The following is a 12,901-nucleotide window of genomic DNA, read 5'->3' as shown; positions in this document are numbered from 1 at the left end:
TTATATTTTCTCATATTCGCTTAGATTTAGTCTTCATGTATGTTGATGAGTAACGCACCATGTAGGTATACTAGTGGTTGAGTTGTCCCCCGATGAAAGAAGCAAAGTATTGAAATCGCATACTAGAATTAGCCCACGTGCAGGCGTTTATCCTGCCGGAATTGGTTCGGTCGCTTTCGGGAATATGAAGGGCGTAAATATTGAGTATGTCCTAACCCATTCTAACCTGTCTAACCTAACTGAACGTCATAATCTGGTGGAGAAAATCCGGATGGAAAAGGCGTGTGAAATGTGCGATTATATAATCCAAGCAGCCACTTTTGCTTCTCCTCGGCCTCCGAAGCGTCCCAGACCGAGTATCCGTCTCTTCTGTTCCAATTCCCGTCCGGCGGGATCCAATGGAATCGAAGCGGCGTCTGGCCGGGCTCGAATTGATGTCTCTACCCACTGAAACTCCAGTATTAGGTATCCTTTGATATTGGTGATATTATGGAGATTCACTCGAAGGATTCAATGCCTCGCAAAGGGCGAATGTGATTATCTCGGCGACTTCATCGTCGGCCCTATACCGCACTCGCTATACATCTGACTTAACACGCAACCCCTGAGAAGTATGGTCAAGAAGGCGGTCCAAAATTCAACAGGTTACGAAAAATTCAAATACAATCTTTGACTCATAAGTAACCCAGACTATCGCGATGTACGTAAGCTGCTAGCTGGGTAGTTGCATAGCCAAAATTTGGAATTAGGTCACATCGTCGGTGACATATTCCAAATATTGTTACTCTCTTAGCTAACGTTCTGATACGCTATGTCATTGTATGTCATTGTACATTGTACATTGCCCATCGCACCAGATCGCGCGCTTACACGCGCGTCTTTTCAAACACCGGTATAGGACGAAGCTATCTACATGTAACAATTCCAAATACTATTCGCATGCCCCTTTCATCTTGGCAGCTAATAGTTGCCCACGCGCCCCCACATAGCTTCACATTCTTGCGGGTCGATAGCTGACAGAGCAGGACAGCTACTAGGTACCATGTCCCCAGAATAGTTCACAGTCCCGTTCCTGGAATACGCACGTAAATATTTTCCTTGCCCCAAACGTTGAATAACAGTCGTAGTCGTATGTTTGACGGGGTTTTGATTTTATGCCGAGAGTAATACGTCGCCGGATTTTGTGAGCGTTACTAGATATGTATTACTAAGGATACTGCCTGGTGGTGCGGGTCTCGGAAACCGAATGTAGCTTCATGTTGAGAGATAATATTAAGATGCTTTCAAAGAGGTATGTATTATTCCGTATTATTCTACTATAGCTGTGGATAGCGCTAGATGACGAAATACTCGCCTGGGCGCACGAACGGATAGATGGCCGCACCTGCGTTTAGGAGTATAGCACTTGTGCTTAGCTTGGTAATTTAGACCGAACTAGACTTTATTTGATCTTCGTTTGTTACAAATTCTGCAGCGGATATAGAAAACAGAAGGAACATGTTGCAATCGAAGAGAAGTAGGTACCCCTATCCCCCTCCCCCTCCTCTCTCCTTATCCATCAAGGTTCGTCTACCCCACCTGGACAGGTCCAGTACTTTCATCGCATTAACGGTTTAGGAGGGCATGATGTACATGTCGTGATCCGGAAGCAGCGATTCCAGAATAAACGGTCTTGCAGAATTCTTGGCATGGGTTACCTGAACCGCAAACCGCTTACACCACTTACTAACACAGCAGGCGCACAGCAGGTACGATACTTACATAACGTTCGGTGGGCTGGTGGGATCGATTTACGCGGGACTCTTGAATTCCGAATTCGCAAGTGGGATGGATGTATTGATTATACCTAGGTACATAGACTTGGCCTTCAATGTCCATCTTACTGTAACAACCGAAGTTGTCTTCCCGTTTGAAAGATCTAGAAGCTTGCAAAGGTATATAGGCGACAAACTCCCGCATCTTGAGTTTGTCTGTTTTTCCTGTCTACTACTGAATATACTCCATAATCCAAACGAAGAACAATTTCGAACTCTTGTCTCAGACAACAGAAAATTGAAATCTACAATTACCTTGTTAATAACCATCTAAAACACATCAACCACAATGTCTGCCCTTAAAGCCGGAGACGATTTCCCCGAAGGCGTCACCTTCACCTACGTCCCCTACAACCCGGACCAAGGCGCCGTGACGGCGTGCGGTATGCCCGTCAAGTACGACGCCAGCAAGGGTAATTATCTCCTAGTCGCCAATGGCATAACGGATGTTTTAGGAAAGCTAACAATCTCCCAGAATTTAAAGAGAAGAAGGTCGTCCTAGTCTCGGTGCCCGGCGCCTTCACGCCGACCTGCCAGAACACGCACATCCAGGGCTACATCGAGAAGCTGCCGCAGCTCAAGGCCGCCGGCGTCGACCAGGTCATCGTCATCTCCTTCAACGACGCTTGGGTCCAGGCCGCCTGGGCCAAGGCCAACGGCATCAAGGATGAGATCGTAAGCTTTCTTCTTTTCTTTATTTTTATTTCTTATACCATATTTCCCCCTTTCCCCCCCTGTCAACCAACCCAACTACCTAAAATCCTGTATCACCTCGTCTCCTTCTCGAACGGGAATGTTTTACAACGGGCGCGGGAAATCCATTGGACGCCACTATGCGCGACATACCTAGCTGGTGGCTCCCGTAGCCCTGGATTTTTTACCCCGCCATCCATACCAACACTCTCTTATCTCTTAATTCCCAGCTAACACAAAAACCAAAAACACCAGATCTTCGCCTCCGACGACGGCGCCCCCTTCAGCAGCAGCATCGGCTGGACCCTCGGCGCCCGCACCGCGCGCTACGCCATCGTCGTCGACCACGGCAAGGTCGTCTACGCCGAGAAGGAGCCCGCCAAGGATGTCAGCGTCTCCGGCGTCGACGCCGTCCTGGCCAAGCTATAAAAATATCGTATCTAAAATGAATTCTCTACCTACCCTACTTTAGTACCCATCCTACCTACTCTACCATATCGCATCGCATATAGAAAGCTAGGAGGGGGACGAAAAAAACAGAAGTCAATTCTACAGCGTGCTAGGTAGCAAACATAGAGTGAACAGCTGTCAGCTACGGGGAAGAAAATGGGGGAGAAGAGCGGATTCACTCCTCTTTTCTATGCCCCCAGGTCGGAAACAAGAGGATTGGACTTAGCTGCTCCGGGACGAGCTCCCCTCAGCTACGAATATTCATAGCACCGGAGTTTGGAAGCTGGTAGACTACTCAATAGACTCAACTCAAAGCACACATTTAATGTCATGTACCCTAGCATCGTAGACGTGGTACCTATTTCATCAGCGTAATTGTTCGTAGCGCCCACAACGTTTACCCTTTTAGCCGCGTTGTCACTGATGTCAAGTCTATATTGACTTAAGTATAGCGACCTGACATGAGGAGGCAACTCGGGGGATGAGTCGTGAAGGCAGACAAGGCATAACGGAATCCCGTAAAACAATCGCACGAGACACAATGTCAGACCGTAGAACGAACTGGTATTATGAAGCTACCAGGTTAGAATTCCCATGACCATGAGACATTCCATGCATTCCCCCCAACCGAACAGATGTAATTGCATATGTGAGTGTGTGTGTGAGGTTTCTTTTTATTCGTAATCGAGGAAATATCCCACCGAAGACGCCGCCAGACGCGAGAGGCAACACTAGTGAATTATGCACTATATCTCCCCCATTCGAAGCCATGTCCTCTCTAAAGTTCGTCCGTACCAGTCCTTCCCGCTTGCTCTTCCCCAGAACAAAAAAATCACAGGCACGTGTCTTTAACGGGTCTTGGCCTGGACTTTCTGCTGGGCACCCTTCGCGCCTTGCTTTCCGACGATGCGCTGGGTCTGGCCCTTGGAGGCGGCGGCGGTCTTGGCCTTCTCGGACTTCTTGGCGGCGGCGGCGGCGGCCTTCTTCTCCTTGGACTCCTTGATGGCCTGGGCGCGGGCGGCGGAGCGGGCCTCCGGTCGCATCGTTCGCTTCTCCTTGATCACATCGAGAGAAGCACCGACGATGGCTCGCTGGGACTTGACGGTGCGGCGCGTACGCTTCTTGGCGACTTCCTGTACTATTTATCAGCCCTTATCCTATACCATATACTAATCCCATAGCGTTGAAGCATCCTCGGATATATAATAGCATTCTTCGCGATGGGCTATGGTAATTGATATGGAAACCGTACCTCAGAGATACCCTTGCGGTGTTGTCTTCGGAAGAGAACAGTCCATGAGATTCGGCGGGGGTTCTTTCGCTGAAGGAAGAGCGACTCGGACTTGCCGTTCTGGAATCGGAAGATTTTGCTGTCGCCTCGAACGTAGAGCTTACCCTATTTTGCGATTTGGTTAGCACTCAATTCCAGACAGTACTCGCGCTTGTGTGTATGAAATAGGTAGGTTATGATGTTCGCGGTCGGGCGTTATGAGCGGCCAATCCATCACATCCATCTCTGGTCTTCTTTATTCTTCCTTTCAACGCGCAGTGATGATTTGAAGGTATGATCATGGGTATTGGTCGGAATGATGGAAATTGACGAAGAAAAAGCATACCTTGCCAGGGTAGATTCTCTGGCCAGAGAAGGTGTCGTCGTAAGTTCTCATGATGACGGTTGTTGTGTGGTGAGAACTTAGGTGGACTGCTGTTGTGTTAGTATTTTCGTGGTTGATTGATTGAATTAGGATAAGAGGACGAATTTCGTAAATCTCAAAGTTGCGCACTTGTGTGGGCTGTATGACTAAGCCGCCTTTTTTTCTCTTAGGGTCTCGCTTGATGTGGCTCGTGCGCTAGGAATGTGGCGGACTGGATTCAGTAAAGTGGAACTTGAACTTGGAATTTTGAATTGGTGATTGTAGGCGATGAACCCCCCTACTGTGATATCTCCATTGTTGCATACTGCATCTTCTTATAAGATCTATTCTCAACTCAAAGATTATTCTATACATGATACCAATGCCTCATAAGAGGTCGACTATGTCTCGATGACCGTCACACCAGATGATGTCGCAGCACTGGTACTGAAGCACTATGATGCTCTGCCTGCAAAAAGGAAACCAAAAGTCCGAGGTAATGGACTGCGAGAATGGGTGCCCCTGGCCGGTATAGTGGCTCAAGGTACATTTGAGTCTTCACCTTCGTGGAATTTTGTGAATTTAGAGATATCATGACATAGACTAATACCCAACTATAGGAAAGGATGATGAACTGTGGTGTATATCCATAGCGTAGGTCAGCTATGCCTGTTATCATATTCTTTACATGAGGTCCCTAATTTGAAGTTTTATCTAACCCGAGGCAGGACGGGCATGAAATGTCTTCCCTCTTCAAAGGTCGCACAAGCACAAGGCAATTTGTTACATGATTGGCATGCCGAGGTGCTGGCCATAAGGGCCTTCAACCGCTTTGTGTTGGAAGAATGCAAATCCCTAGCTCAGGGGGATTCGTCTAAATTCTTGCGACGGCGGACTAGCGACGAAATAAGCGATTCTCAAAAAGGAGAACTAGGAGAAGATAAATTATGGCCCGGACAGCCATTCACATGGAGAGAAGACGTCCTCCTCCACATGTACTGCTCCGAAGCGCCCTGCGGCGACGCAAGCATGGAGTTGATAATGGCCTCGCAAGAAGACGCCACGCCGTGGGAATTACCACCTGAAGTCACACCTGACAGTCCTTCTACCACTTCCCCCTCCGCACCTCTACCCGGCCGCGCCTATTTCTCCCACCTAGGCATCGTCCGCCGCAAACCCGCGCGCCCAGATGCCCCTGCCACACTCTCCAAATCCTGCTCCGACAAGCTAGCCCTCCACCAACTAACATCTCTCCTCTCCTCCATAACTGCACTCCTAGTCTCTCCTAGCAACGCATATCTACAAACCCTAATCCTACCTTCATCCCGATACAGCGCCACGGCCTGCCACCGCGCCTTCTCCTCGGCCGAGGGGGGCCGTATGAACAGTCTAGCATACCTGAACTCCTCGTCCGCCTCTACCTTCCAAGGGAAAGGGGGCTACGCATTCCACCCCTTCACCGTCTCAACGACGACGGCCGAGTTCGCCTTCTCTCAGAAGCAGGTGAAGGAAATAGCAGGGACGACGGGCGTGGCTCCCAGCAACTTAGCCCTAGCTTGGACGCTTTCAGGCCTTGAAGAAGCGACGCTGGGCGGCGTTTTGCAAGGGCGGAAGCAGTCCTCCGCCGATTCGCGGGGAGCTAGCTTCGCCGCGAGGCGGAGGCTCTGGGGACTTGCTGTCGAGGTGATTGATTTATTATTGCTCCCATTCTCGCCTTCATCCTTACCCATCAAACAATCAGACGAAGGGGAGATGGAAATTGATAGCTTGGTGAAAATCGAGATTCAAAATGCGCTAGGCGCCAAGACATACGGCGAGATGAAGGACTCCGCATTATTAGAAGCTAGGAGGAGAGTTAAGGGGGAAGCTAAAGCAGAAGCGTTGAGAGGATGGGTACGGAATCTAGGGGATGAATCATTCCACTTATAGGGATTTAGGTAGTCAATCCGTCATCTGAAGGCACAAATCACCAAGGACGACAAGGCAACCCGTTTATGAAATAATTTTTTTCTTCTTGGACCTACAAGCAATGATATTGATTCCTCACTACCACGCCGGGGTGCCTAGGTAAGTGACCTGCTAGCAGAACTTTGACGGAGAAACAGACCGCAGCGCAGACTCGCTACAGTAGCGTGTGTTGGAATTGGTCTGCCATCGCCTGCGGGGAAAGAGGCAAAAACGGAACCATCCGCTAGACTACCTGATTAATGACGAGTGTTGGGAAAATCCCCCCTTCGTAAATTTGCAAAGGATGAACTACCGAAAACTCCCTTCCCAACCTATCTCGCGACGTGTGTAAGAGAGTCGACCAAATGCTATTATCGTTCCCGTTATTTTTTTCCTCGTTTTTCCCCGTACTCATTCCGTTCGTTCAAATAAAAGGGAGGGAGTCTGGTGTCTGGTCCGTTTGTAAAGGTGCGTCATTAGGCTGCCTGTCTATTCGACTTTGCTCTCGAAGTTCTCGCCGGCTACCAGGTCGGGGATATCGTCGTCGTCGGCTTCCTTATTCTCCTTCGACATGCTCTGGTAGCTCTCGGCCAGTTTTCGGAGAGAGGCGAGCGAGTCAGGTCCGAGCTGGTTCAAGATTCCGGGGACCAGTTCCGTAAGCTCCTTGTCTTCGCCGGTTCCATAGATGGCGAAGGTGTTGGCGGGTACGGCAGCATGGACTGGTACAGCGTTAGCTATATGGTCCCTTTTCATATAAATAGCTCCCAAACAAAGAAACAACGGGGAGGGTGGAATAAGTCAAGTATAGTATGCTCCCCAAGCCGAAGCTCGGAAGACGATGCTGACTCTTCACACTCTTCGCAACTCACCCTTAGGAGCAGAGAAGTGGATGACATTGCCATCGCTCTTGAACATGTTGACCTCCTCAATAGCCTGGATAGGCTGGGTGTTGAGCTTCTTCAGGGTCGCCTGAAGCTTCTTGTCGTCGTTGGCGCTCCGGGCGACATTTCGCTTTTGCTTGTGTCGCGGGGTACCCTTTCCACCTAGTCCAAAATTAATAATCATTCCCCCACCAAAGTAAAAAAGATGAAGGTAAAAACAAGAAGAAAGGGCTTCATGATAATTACTACGTACCAGTTCGCGAAGGAGCGGCACCACCGAACTTCTTCTTTAAGATCTCTTGCACGTCCGCCATGGCTGTATGTGAAGAAAGAGGTTCTCTGTGTCGGTGTTCGCGAAGATGTGGTGCTGGGTTGTGGGTTGCAGGTAAAGAACCTTCGGAAAACTGGTGGGGGTTTGAACAAGTTAGTGATTTGAATATTCTGATTTTCTTCTCTAATTGAAGGGGTTGATCTTAAAATTAGGTGACGTATACCAAAAATTAAAACAAGAAAGATTAAACGCTCGAACTTACCCTAGGAGAACTTGCGAAATTTTACCGTCGTCGAGAAGAATATCGTTCGTAGCTTCTCAATCGGGGCGATGAGGCCTGAAGTTGGGGCTCATCCGGCACTGGGAAATTGTGCGTTGCCAAGACTTTCTGACTTTTCGCTTGAGGATCAACCCTCTTCCGTAGTAGCACTTATACCTAGGTACCTGGGTTTACTACGCTACTTCAAGCTTGTACATCTCCGCAGGATCGTGCTAGGTATCCACCTAGTGGAGATGTATTGGGCCACGGAAAATGTATGTAAGGCTACAAGATATGAACATAATGAACAACAACCTTATGAAAAAGATATCTTCACACAAAAACACCAATAATATGGCACCATTCTATTGATTAAGGCACAGCTAAGATGGTTGACTTCAGAAAGGGTTTATTTACCTGGCGTTACCTGATGCCAGGAGTCTGTATAGAGACGCTACACGTTCCTCAGCAACGTTGACGATACCGGCTTAGAGCATCACCTGAACGAGAGTATTGGAGAAAATACTAAGAGAACGAGGAAGTGAGGCCGGCAGTTGTTAAGGGGATTCATAATGACAGTAAGTGAACAATTTCTCAAATGTGTTCTATCAAAATAAAAGCGAAATCTATGTTTTGGACAAGGCAGCCGACAGGACAAGTGGTTCTATTTGGGAGACTCAGAGCTGCGTTTTCTCTTTGAGGATTCGGGACTGCTCGAGTTAGCGCTAGTATAATAAGAGCGTAATAAGGGCAACATATTACAGTTATGGAGTAGTGTCTGGTACCGAAATGTAACCAGAATCGTCTGTCCGATCTCTTCCAAGAGGCTGAGGTAGATCCACTTAGTAAGTGTATCTATTCCGAGTGGATTCATTTCGGTCAGTGTATAGAGTATGTGTATCTAGTTCATCGATTGAATCAATCCCTGAATATGTGATTGAATCCGTTCCCAGTAAATTCATTTCAGTGAATGAATAGATTCCGGTATCTATATCTAGTTCATCGGTTGAATTCATCCCTGAGGGTGGAATTGTTACTCCGAGTGTAATACTTTCACTTGATGAATATACACTAGTAAAACGTGCTTCTCGTTCATCAACTGAAACCATCCTTGAATGTGTAATTGGGCCCGTTTCGAGTGGATTCATTTCAGTTGATGAACACATTCCAGTTGATGAACACATTCCAGTATAATGTGTATCTCGTTCATCAACTGAATCCGTCCCTGGTCTAATAAATGGCGATTCAATCAAGCTGGGCGGAGAAGGTGTAGCGTCCGTACGCTCAGTTTCAGGGCTCGTCAAGAGTTGATCCGTGTTTATACTCGCTTGTGCATTTCGTATATCGATGGTGTTGGGGAGTGTAACCAGTTCCGCGCGCAAATGCCGCTTGATGTCGGCAAATATGCTTTCCAAAGGTATAACGTATCCGGAGCCGAACACGTCTGACGCAACAAGGTGACCGTAAACTTCAAACGTGCGGGAATCGACAACCCACGACCCAGAGTCACCGTCGCATATGCCTGCGTTATTGGTTAACCTCGGAATCAATTTCCAGTGGGCAAGTCTTACCTCGCTTGTCGTGTATTGTCAACATGTAAGTATTGACAAATTCTTCCCCGGATCCAAGCAGGATTCGGCCGGGCGTCGAAGAGAGTTGGCCCTCTTTGACACCCGAGCCGCTAACCATATACACGGAACATTGACCAGTAGTCCCAGGTTGCTTCTGCGAGAGAACCAGTTCTTCCTCTGGGTCAATGACGAGTCGGTTCATCTTGCAGACGTTCGTTTCAAACAAGGCCCAATCGTAATACTGATTTTTCTGATATTCTGTGCTTACTAGCGCGCTCGGATGTGCAACAATTGAGCCGAGAACAAGAGGTTTAGTAAAATACCATTGCCCCGGCTTCCCGTCGGACGTGACATCTGATGGAGTATCCAAGAAGGAGTTCATTTCCATATCACTATCCTCAGAATCCGAAGATTCTTGCAGCTCAATTTCATCCATAGATAACTCACTCACTGCGGGTTGCAAATCATGATGCTCAGTATCGTCTCCATTCTCGCCTTTGATTTCCTGTGCTGACTGGAGTTCGTTGTTCCATTCTTCCACCGCATGTCCAGCGGTTATTCCATAAACTCTTGTATCTCCCGTTTCCGTCACTACCTTGATCAATCCACCAAAGGTGGCATTGCGCTCATCAGAAAGGTGTGTGAATCGGATGGGAGTGCCGCAAAATGTATCAAAAGGGACGTGATCGACTGTAATTTGTACTGGTAAATTCGTGAGTTTGAGCTGGGGGGCGTTGCCTATGACCTTTACTTTAAAGGACGGTACATCACGATCTGAGGGCTGGCAAATATCTTTGATTGTAGGGTCCGTTATGAACCGTTTGACGAGCTTCTTGCTTTCAGAGTGGCAGAACACGACGAGATAAGGACTAGCATCAGTACACGAGGTGCCCATCATCATTAGTCGTGTTGACATTGGCTTGTATTTTGCCCCGGCCGTTTGGTTATCACGGATGTGTTCTAGGAGGAGCTTTTCAAAACTGGTCTGGACGACCTTGAATCGCTCATTGATGGCTTCGTCGACATCGACGTTGAGTTGTGGCTTCATTTTGGGCAATAGAATAGAAGAAATGGAAGCCCGACGCGGTGATTTTGCCTTTCCGTCTCGAGGAGGTAGAGAGTTTAGTATGGGTGATCCATGGTTGGTGTTGCTTTTCCTTTCTACAGCTAAATCTGTGCTCTGTGAAACATATCCAGAGTCACGGTCGCCATCTGTTGTAGTCGACGACGGAATGGAATCAGCTGGCAATTTCAACGCTGGAGTTGATGTTTTCAACTGTATCGTCGGCGGGGTTGGTACTGGCATCGGGGGACAGTTTTGTGGATGATTCCCGACAGTTTTCTTGGTCTCTAAACTGAGCGGGCATGTTGCGTCGGCTAGCATCATGTTGCGGGATTCGTTTCCTGGTACAGCTAAACCTCGGACTGAGGTTTAGGTCAGTTGAAGGTCCCAAAATACTCATAAGATACCGTTTACCTCCAGAAGGCTGCGGCTTGTGGTGGCACTGCTGCACAGCCCCCAATAGAAGATTATTATGCTCTCACCCCGTTTGGTCGAATGGTAACTTAGGGTACAGCGACCCGATCATGTGACGCGCAGTGAAGGTGCTGATATATATTCGCTAGCCTGCTATATGCAAAAAGCGCCTATTCGATGCCTCGGGAAGCTGATGAGCAGACTTGAAATCAGATCGTATTCTACACTTGTCGAAGCGAGTTGGACAGATGGACACACCAAGAGAGATATTTTACCCGCTGGCAAACGTTTCGAGGGATAACCTTGCCAAAGTATGCAAATATCTATGGGGATGGACACCGTGTGAGCGGTGGATTTGCGGGAAAGCGTGCCATCAACCGTCTGGCTGTCCATGTCGGCGCGCTGCAAAATTAGAGCCTTTCTTTGATTTCTACAGAGAAGCCACGGCTTGTTATATTCCGGATTTTACTGGTGATTTATGCCCTGCCTTGAGATCCCACGATGATCTCGTCGACATCATCGTCCTGCTCAAGAGCAATGCGGACCAAGCACGATCAAAGCTAACGACGAAATATTTCAGCCAGCGTGTTCAAAACGGGACTCAGAAACTGCCGACAACCGTTGACCAGAATAGGGCTTTTGGCCTTGCTGCCCGTATCATCAGCATGGTCCAATGCTCTGCTGAGAACCAGTCTGACGGCTTGCTGGAAGCAGGAACGCAGCCTAGCACCTGGCATAGTGATAGATCATTTAAGGATTTCATGGAATCGGTGTTTCATAAAAGAGAACAACCTGCACTCAATTCCAATGACGACGTTGCCTTGTCTGCTAAGATTCATCTGGCCTCCGTGACGGCGAAGCGACTGAGGAAAGTCGCAAACTTGAAGATCATCCCTACTAATGACCTCAGGAATCATCTGCTTCTTAATGATGCAGACGGTACTGTTGCCATATACCACTACACGGGCGTCCTGAAGGAACATATTCTCGCTAGTAGAGGAGAAGGGCCGGGGCAGACACCAGGGCAATCCATCCCTATGTAGGTCCTCTGATTTCTCCGTTTTGGATGAAGTACGCGACAAAGCTGACAACGACTTATTTAGTAGGGAAAACATCCCTCGGCGATTAGCTCTCGAGACACTCGACACCCTTCAAAAGGTGCTGTTCCCTATTGACCCAGAGTCGCAATCCCTACTTCGGTCACTCGTCGCCAAGAGCGAATTCGATCCGGACATTCTTCGTCTCGAATCCTCCTCCTACAGCGGACCGGGCGAGCAGCAAGTCGGATACGAGTACTGGGGTTCCAGGCTCATCGACTTGTACGATGAATTAGAGAACCCGACGCCCAGAAGCTACTTCGAAAAATGGCTAGAGCGCAGGAGCGGTTCCAGACATATGATGATGGCAACTCTAGCCGGCGTTATTATCGCTATCATTCTTGGAATAATCAGCCTCGCCGTAAGCATCTTCCAAGCCTGGGTGGGATGGCAGCAGTGGCAACATCCTGTCGTGGGGTAGTGAGTAAATGATTATATGGAAAGGGGTTTAATATGGGCCTTCAGGCTCCACTCCGTCCCGCGACGGCAACACGCCTTTCAAGGATAGGCAGGCACTCCATACCCTGATCGTACTCGTGGAAGAGCTCGGCTTCATGTTAAAGAAGACGTTTGGCGATGATACAGCTCTTGGAAACAGGATGGTGAAACTTTGGCGATTGTTGCGTAGCTTAAATAGAAATAAACCGGTACCTAGGTAATTAGTTTGCTTCAATGCTAGATCATTCGGAAGCTTGGATTTTCCGCGTTTTGATTGGCTAGAGCGCGACGCAATCTCATTGTCCCGCTCCTTACAGAGGGGTGCTCACTATTAATACTCGCTATATTTACAGTGGGCTCTACCGCTGC

The 12,901-nt window shown here is 48.4% G+C and overlaps 6 protein-coding genes across 6 annotated transcripts; 3 read left to right on the top strand and 3 right to left on the bottom strand.

Annotated features, from left to right (window-relative positions):
* Positions 1-1,833: 1,833 nt before the first annotated feature.
* F4807DRAFT_413412 (Redoxin) lies at positions 1,834-3,291 on the top strand. The gene is made up of 3 exons (XM_047996875.1): positions 1,834-2,227; positions 2,290-2,489; positions 2,763-3,291. The coding sequence occupies exons 1-3, from the start codon at positions 2,104-2,106 to the stop codon at positions 2,934-2,936; spliced, it is 498 nt and encodes a 165-aa protein (XP_047857059.1). The 5' UTR covers positions 1,834-2,103; the 3' UTR covers positions 2,937-3,291.
* Positions 3,292-4,785, bottom strand: F4807DRAFT_413410 (ribosomal protein L24e). The gene is made up of 3 exons (XM_047996874.1): positions 4,574-4,785; positions 4,210-4,353; positions 3,292-4,090 (listed from the first exon to the last, which is right to left on the bottom strand). Exons 1-3 carry the CDS (start codon positions 4,622-4,624, stop codon positions 3,806-3,808), a joined length of 480 nt encoding a protein of 159 aa, XP_047857058.1. The 5' UTR covers positions 4,625-4,785; the 3' UTR covers positions 3,292-3,805.
* Positions 4,786-4,884: 99 nt separating this feature from the next.
* On the top strand, positions 4,885-6,582 carry F4807DRAFT_413408 (adenosine deaminase/editase). Its single transcript, XM_047996873.1, has 3 exons — positions 4,885-5,135; positions 5,212-5,245; positions 5,320-6,582. The coding sequence occupies exons 1-3, from the start codon at positions 5,003-5,005 to the stop codon at positions 6,518-6,520; spliced, it is 1,368 nt and encodes a 455-aa protein (XP_047857057.1). The 5' UTR covers positions 4,885-5,002; the 3' UTR covers positions 6,521-6,582.
* F4807DRAFT_413401 (NAC domain-containing protein) lies at positions 6,583-8,070 on the bottom strand. Its single transcript, XM_047996872.1, has 4 exons — positions 7,953-8,070; positions 7,673-7,823; positions 7,408-7,581; positions 6,583-7,257 (listed from the first exon to the last, which is right to left on the bottom strand). The coding sequence occupies exons 2-4, from the start codon at positions 7,731-7,733 to the stop codon at positions 7,028-7,030; spliced, it is 465 nt and encodes a 154-aa protein (XP_047857056.1). The 5' UTR covers positions 7,734-7,823; positions 7,953-8,070; the 3' UTR covers positions 6,583-7,027.
* A 476-nt stretch (positions 8,071-8,546) lies between these two features.
* On the bottom strand, positions 8,547-11,042 carry F4807DRAFT_340339 (uncharacterized protein). The gene is made up of 2 exons (XM_047995366.1): positions 9,521-11,042; positions 8,547-9,471 (listed from the first exon to the last, which is right to left on the bottom strand). Exons 1-2 carry the CDS (start codon positions 10,905-10,907, stop codon positions 8,792-8,794), a joined length of 2,067 nt encoding a protein of 688 aa, XP_047857055.1. The 5' UTR covers positions 10,908-11,042; the 3' UTR covers positions 8,547-8,791.
* A 1-nt stretch (position 11,043) lies between these two features.
* Positions 11,044-12,890, top strand: F4807DRAFT_340318 (uncharacterized protein). The gene is made up of 2 exons (XM_047995365.1): positions 11,044-12,036; positions 12,104-12,890. Exons 1-2 carry the CDS (start codon positions 11,246-11,248, stop codon positions 12,513-12,515), a joined length of 1,203 nt encoding a protein of 400 aa, XP_047857054.1. The 5' UTR covers positions 11,044-11,245; the 3' UTR covers positions 12,516-12,890.
* The last annotated feature ends 11 nt before the right edge of the window (positions 12,891-12,901 follow it).

Source organism: Annulohypoxylon truncatum, assembly GCF_022578515.1.
Source record: "Annulohypoxylon truncatum strain CBS 140777 unplaced genomic scaffold F4807scaffold_6, whole genome shotgun sequence".
Taxonomy (NCBI): domain Eukaryota; kingdom Fungi; phylum Ascomycota; class Sordariomycetes; order Xylariales; family Hypoxylaceae; genus Annulohypoxylon; species Annulohypoxylon truncatum.
This window is presented reverse-complemented; position numbering and strand designations above follow the sequence as displayed.

What these genes read in the sequence shown, in the direction of transcription:
- F4807DRAFT_413412 (XM_047996875.1), top strand. Translation starts at nt 2,104, where the DNA reads ATGTCTGCCCTTAAAGCCGGAGACGATTTCCCCGAAGGCGTCACCTTC. An exon ending in CAAGTACGACGCCAGCAAGG is followed by an intron (nt 2,228 to 2,289) that starts GTAATTATCTCC and finishes ACAATCTCCCAG; the next exon opens with AATTTAAAGAGAAGAAGGTC. An exon ending in ACGGCATCAAGGATGAGATC is followed by an intron (nt 2,490 to 2,762) that starts GTAAGCTTTCTT and finishes CAAAAACACCAG; the next exon opens with ATCTTCGCCTCCGACGACGG.
- F4807DRAFT_340339 (XM_047995366.1), bottom strand. Translation starts at nt 10,907, where the DNA reads ATGATGCTAGCCGACGCAACATGCCCGCTCAGTTTAGAGACCAAGAAA. An exon ending in GACAATACACGACAAGCGAG is followed by an intron (nt 9,472 to 9,520) that starts GTAAGACTTGCC and finishes CCAATAACGCAG; the next exon opens with GCATATGCGACGGTGACTCT.
- F4807DRAFT_340318 (XM_047995365.1), top strand. Translation starts at nt 11,246, where the DNA reads ATGGACACACCAAGAGAGATATTTTACCCGCTGGCAAACGTTTCGAGG. An exon ending in CCAGGGCAATCCATCCCTAT is followed by an intron (nt 12,037 to 12,103) that starts GTAGGTCCTCTG and finishes CTTATTTAGTAG; the next exon opens with GGAAAACATCCCTCGGCGAT.
- F4807DRAFT_413408 (XM_047996873.1), top strand. Translation starts at nt 5,003, where the DNA reads ATGACCGTCACACCAGATGATGTCGCAGCACTGGTACTGAAGCACTAT. An exon ending in GGCCGGTATAGTGGCTCAAG is followed by an intron (nt 5,136 to 5,211) that starts GTACATTTGAGT and finishes ACCCAACTATAG; the next exon opens with GAAAGGATGATGAACTGTGG. An exon ending in CTGTGGTGTATATCCATAGC is followed by an intron (nt 5,246 to 5,319) that starts GTAGGTCAGCTA and finishes AACCCGAGGCAG; the next exon opens with GACGGGCATGAAATGTCTTC.
- F4807DRAFT_413410 (XM_047996874.1), bottom strand. Translation starts at nt 4,624, where the DNA reads ATGAGAACTTACGACGACACCTTCTCTGGCCAGAGAATCTACCCTGGC. An exon ending in AGAGAATCTACCCTGGCAAG is followed by an intron (nt 4,354 to 4,573) that starts GTATGCTTTTTC and finishes ATCGCAAAATAG; the next exon opens with GGTAAGCTCTACGTTCGAGG. An exon ending in ACCGCAAGGGTATCTCTGAG is followed by an intron (nt 4,091 to 4,209) that starts GTACGGTTTCCA and finishes TAAATAGTACAG; the next exon opens with GAAGTCGCCAAGAAGCGTAC.
- F4807DRAFT_413401 (XM_047996872.1), bottom strand. Translation starts at nt 7,733, where the DNA reads ATGGCGGACGTGCAAGAGATCTTAAAGAAGAAGTTCGGTGGTGCCGCT. An exon ending in TGCCGCTCCTTCGCGAACTG is followed by an intron (nt 7,582 to 7,672) that starts GTACGTAGTAAT and finishes ATTTTGGACTAG; the next exon opens with GTGGAAAGGGTACCCCGCGA. An exon ending in CCACTTCTCTGCTCCTAAGG is followed by an intron (nt 7,258 to 7,407) that starts GTGAGTTGCGAA and finishes ACGCTGTACCAG; the next exon opens with TCCATGCTGCCGTACCCGCC.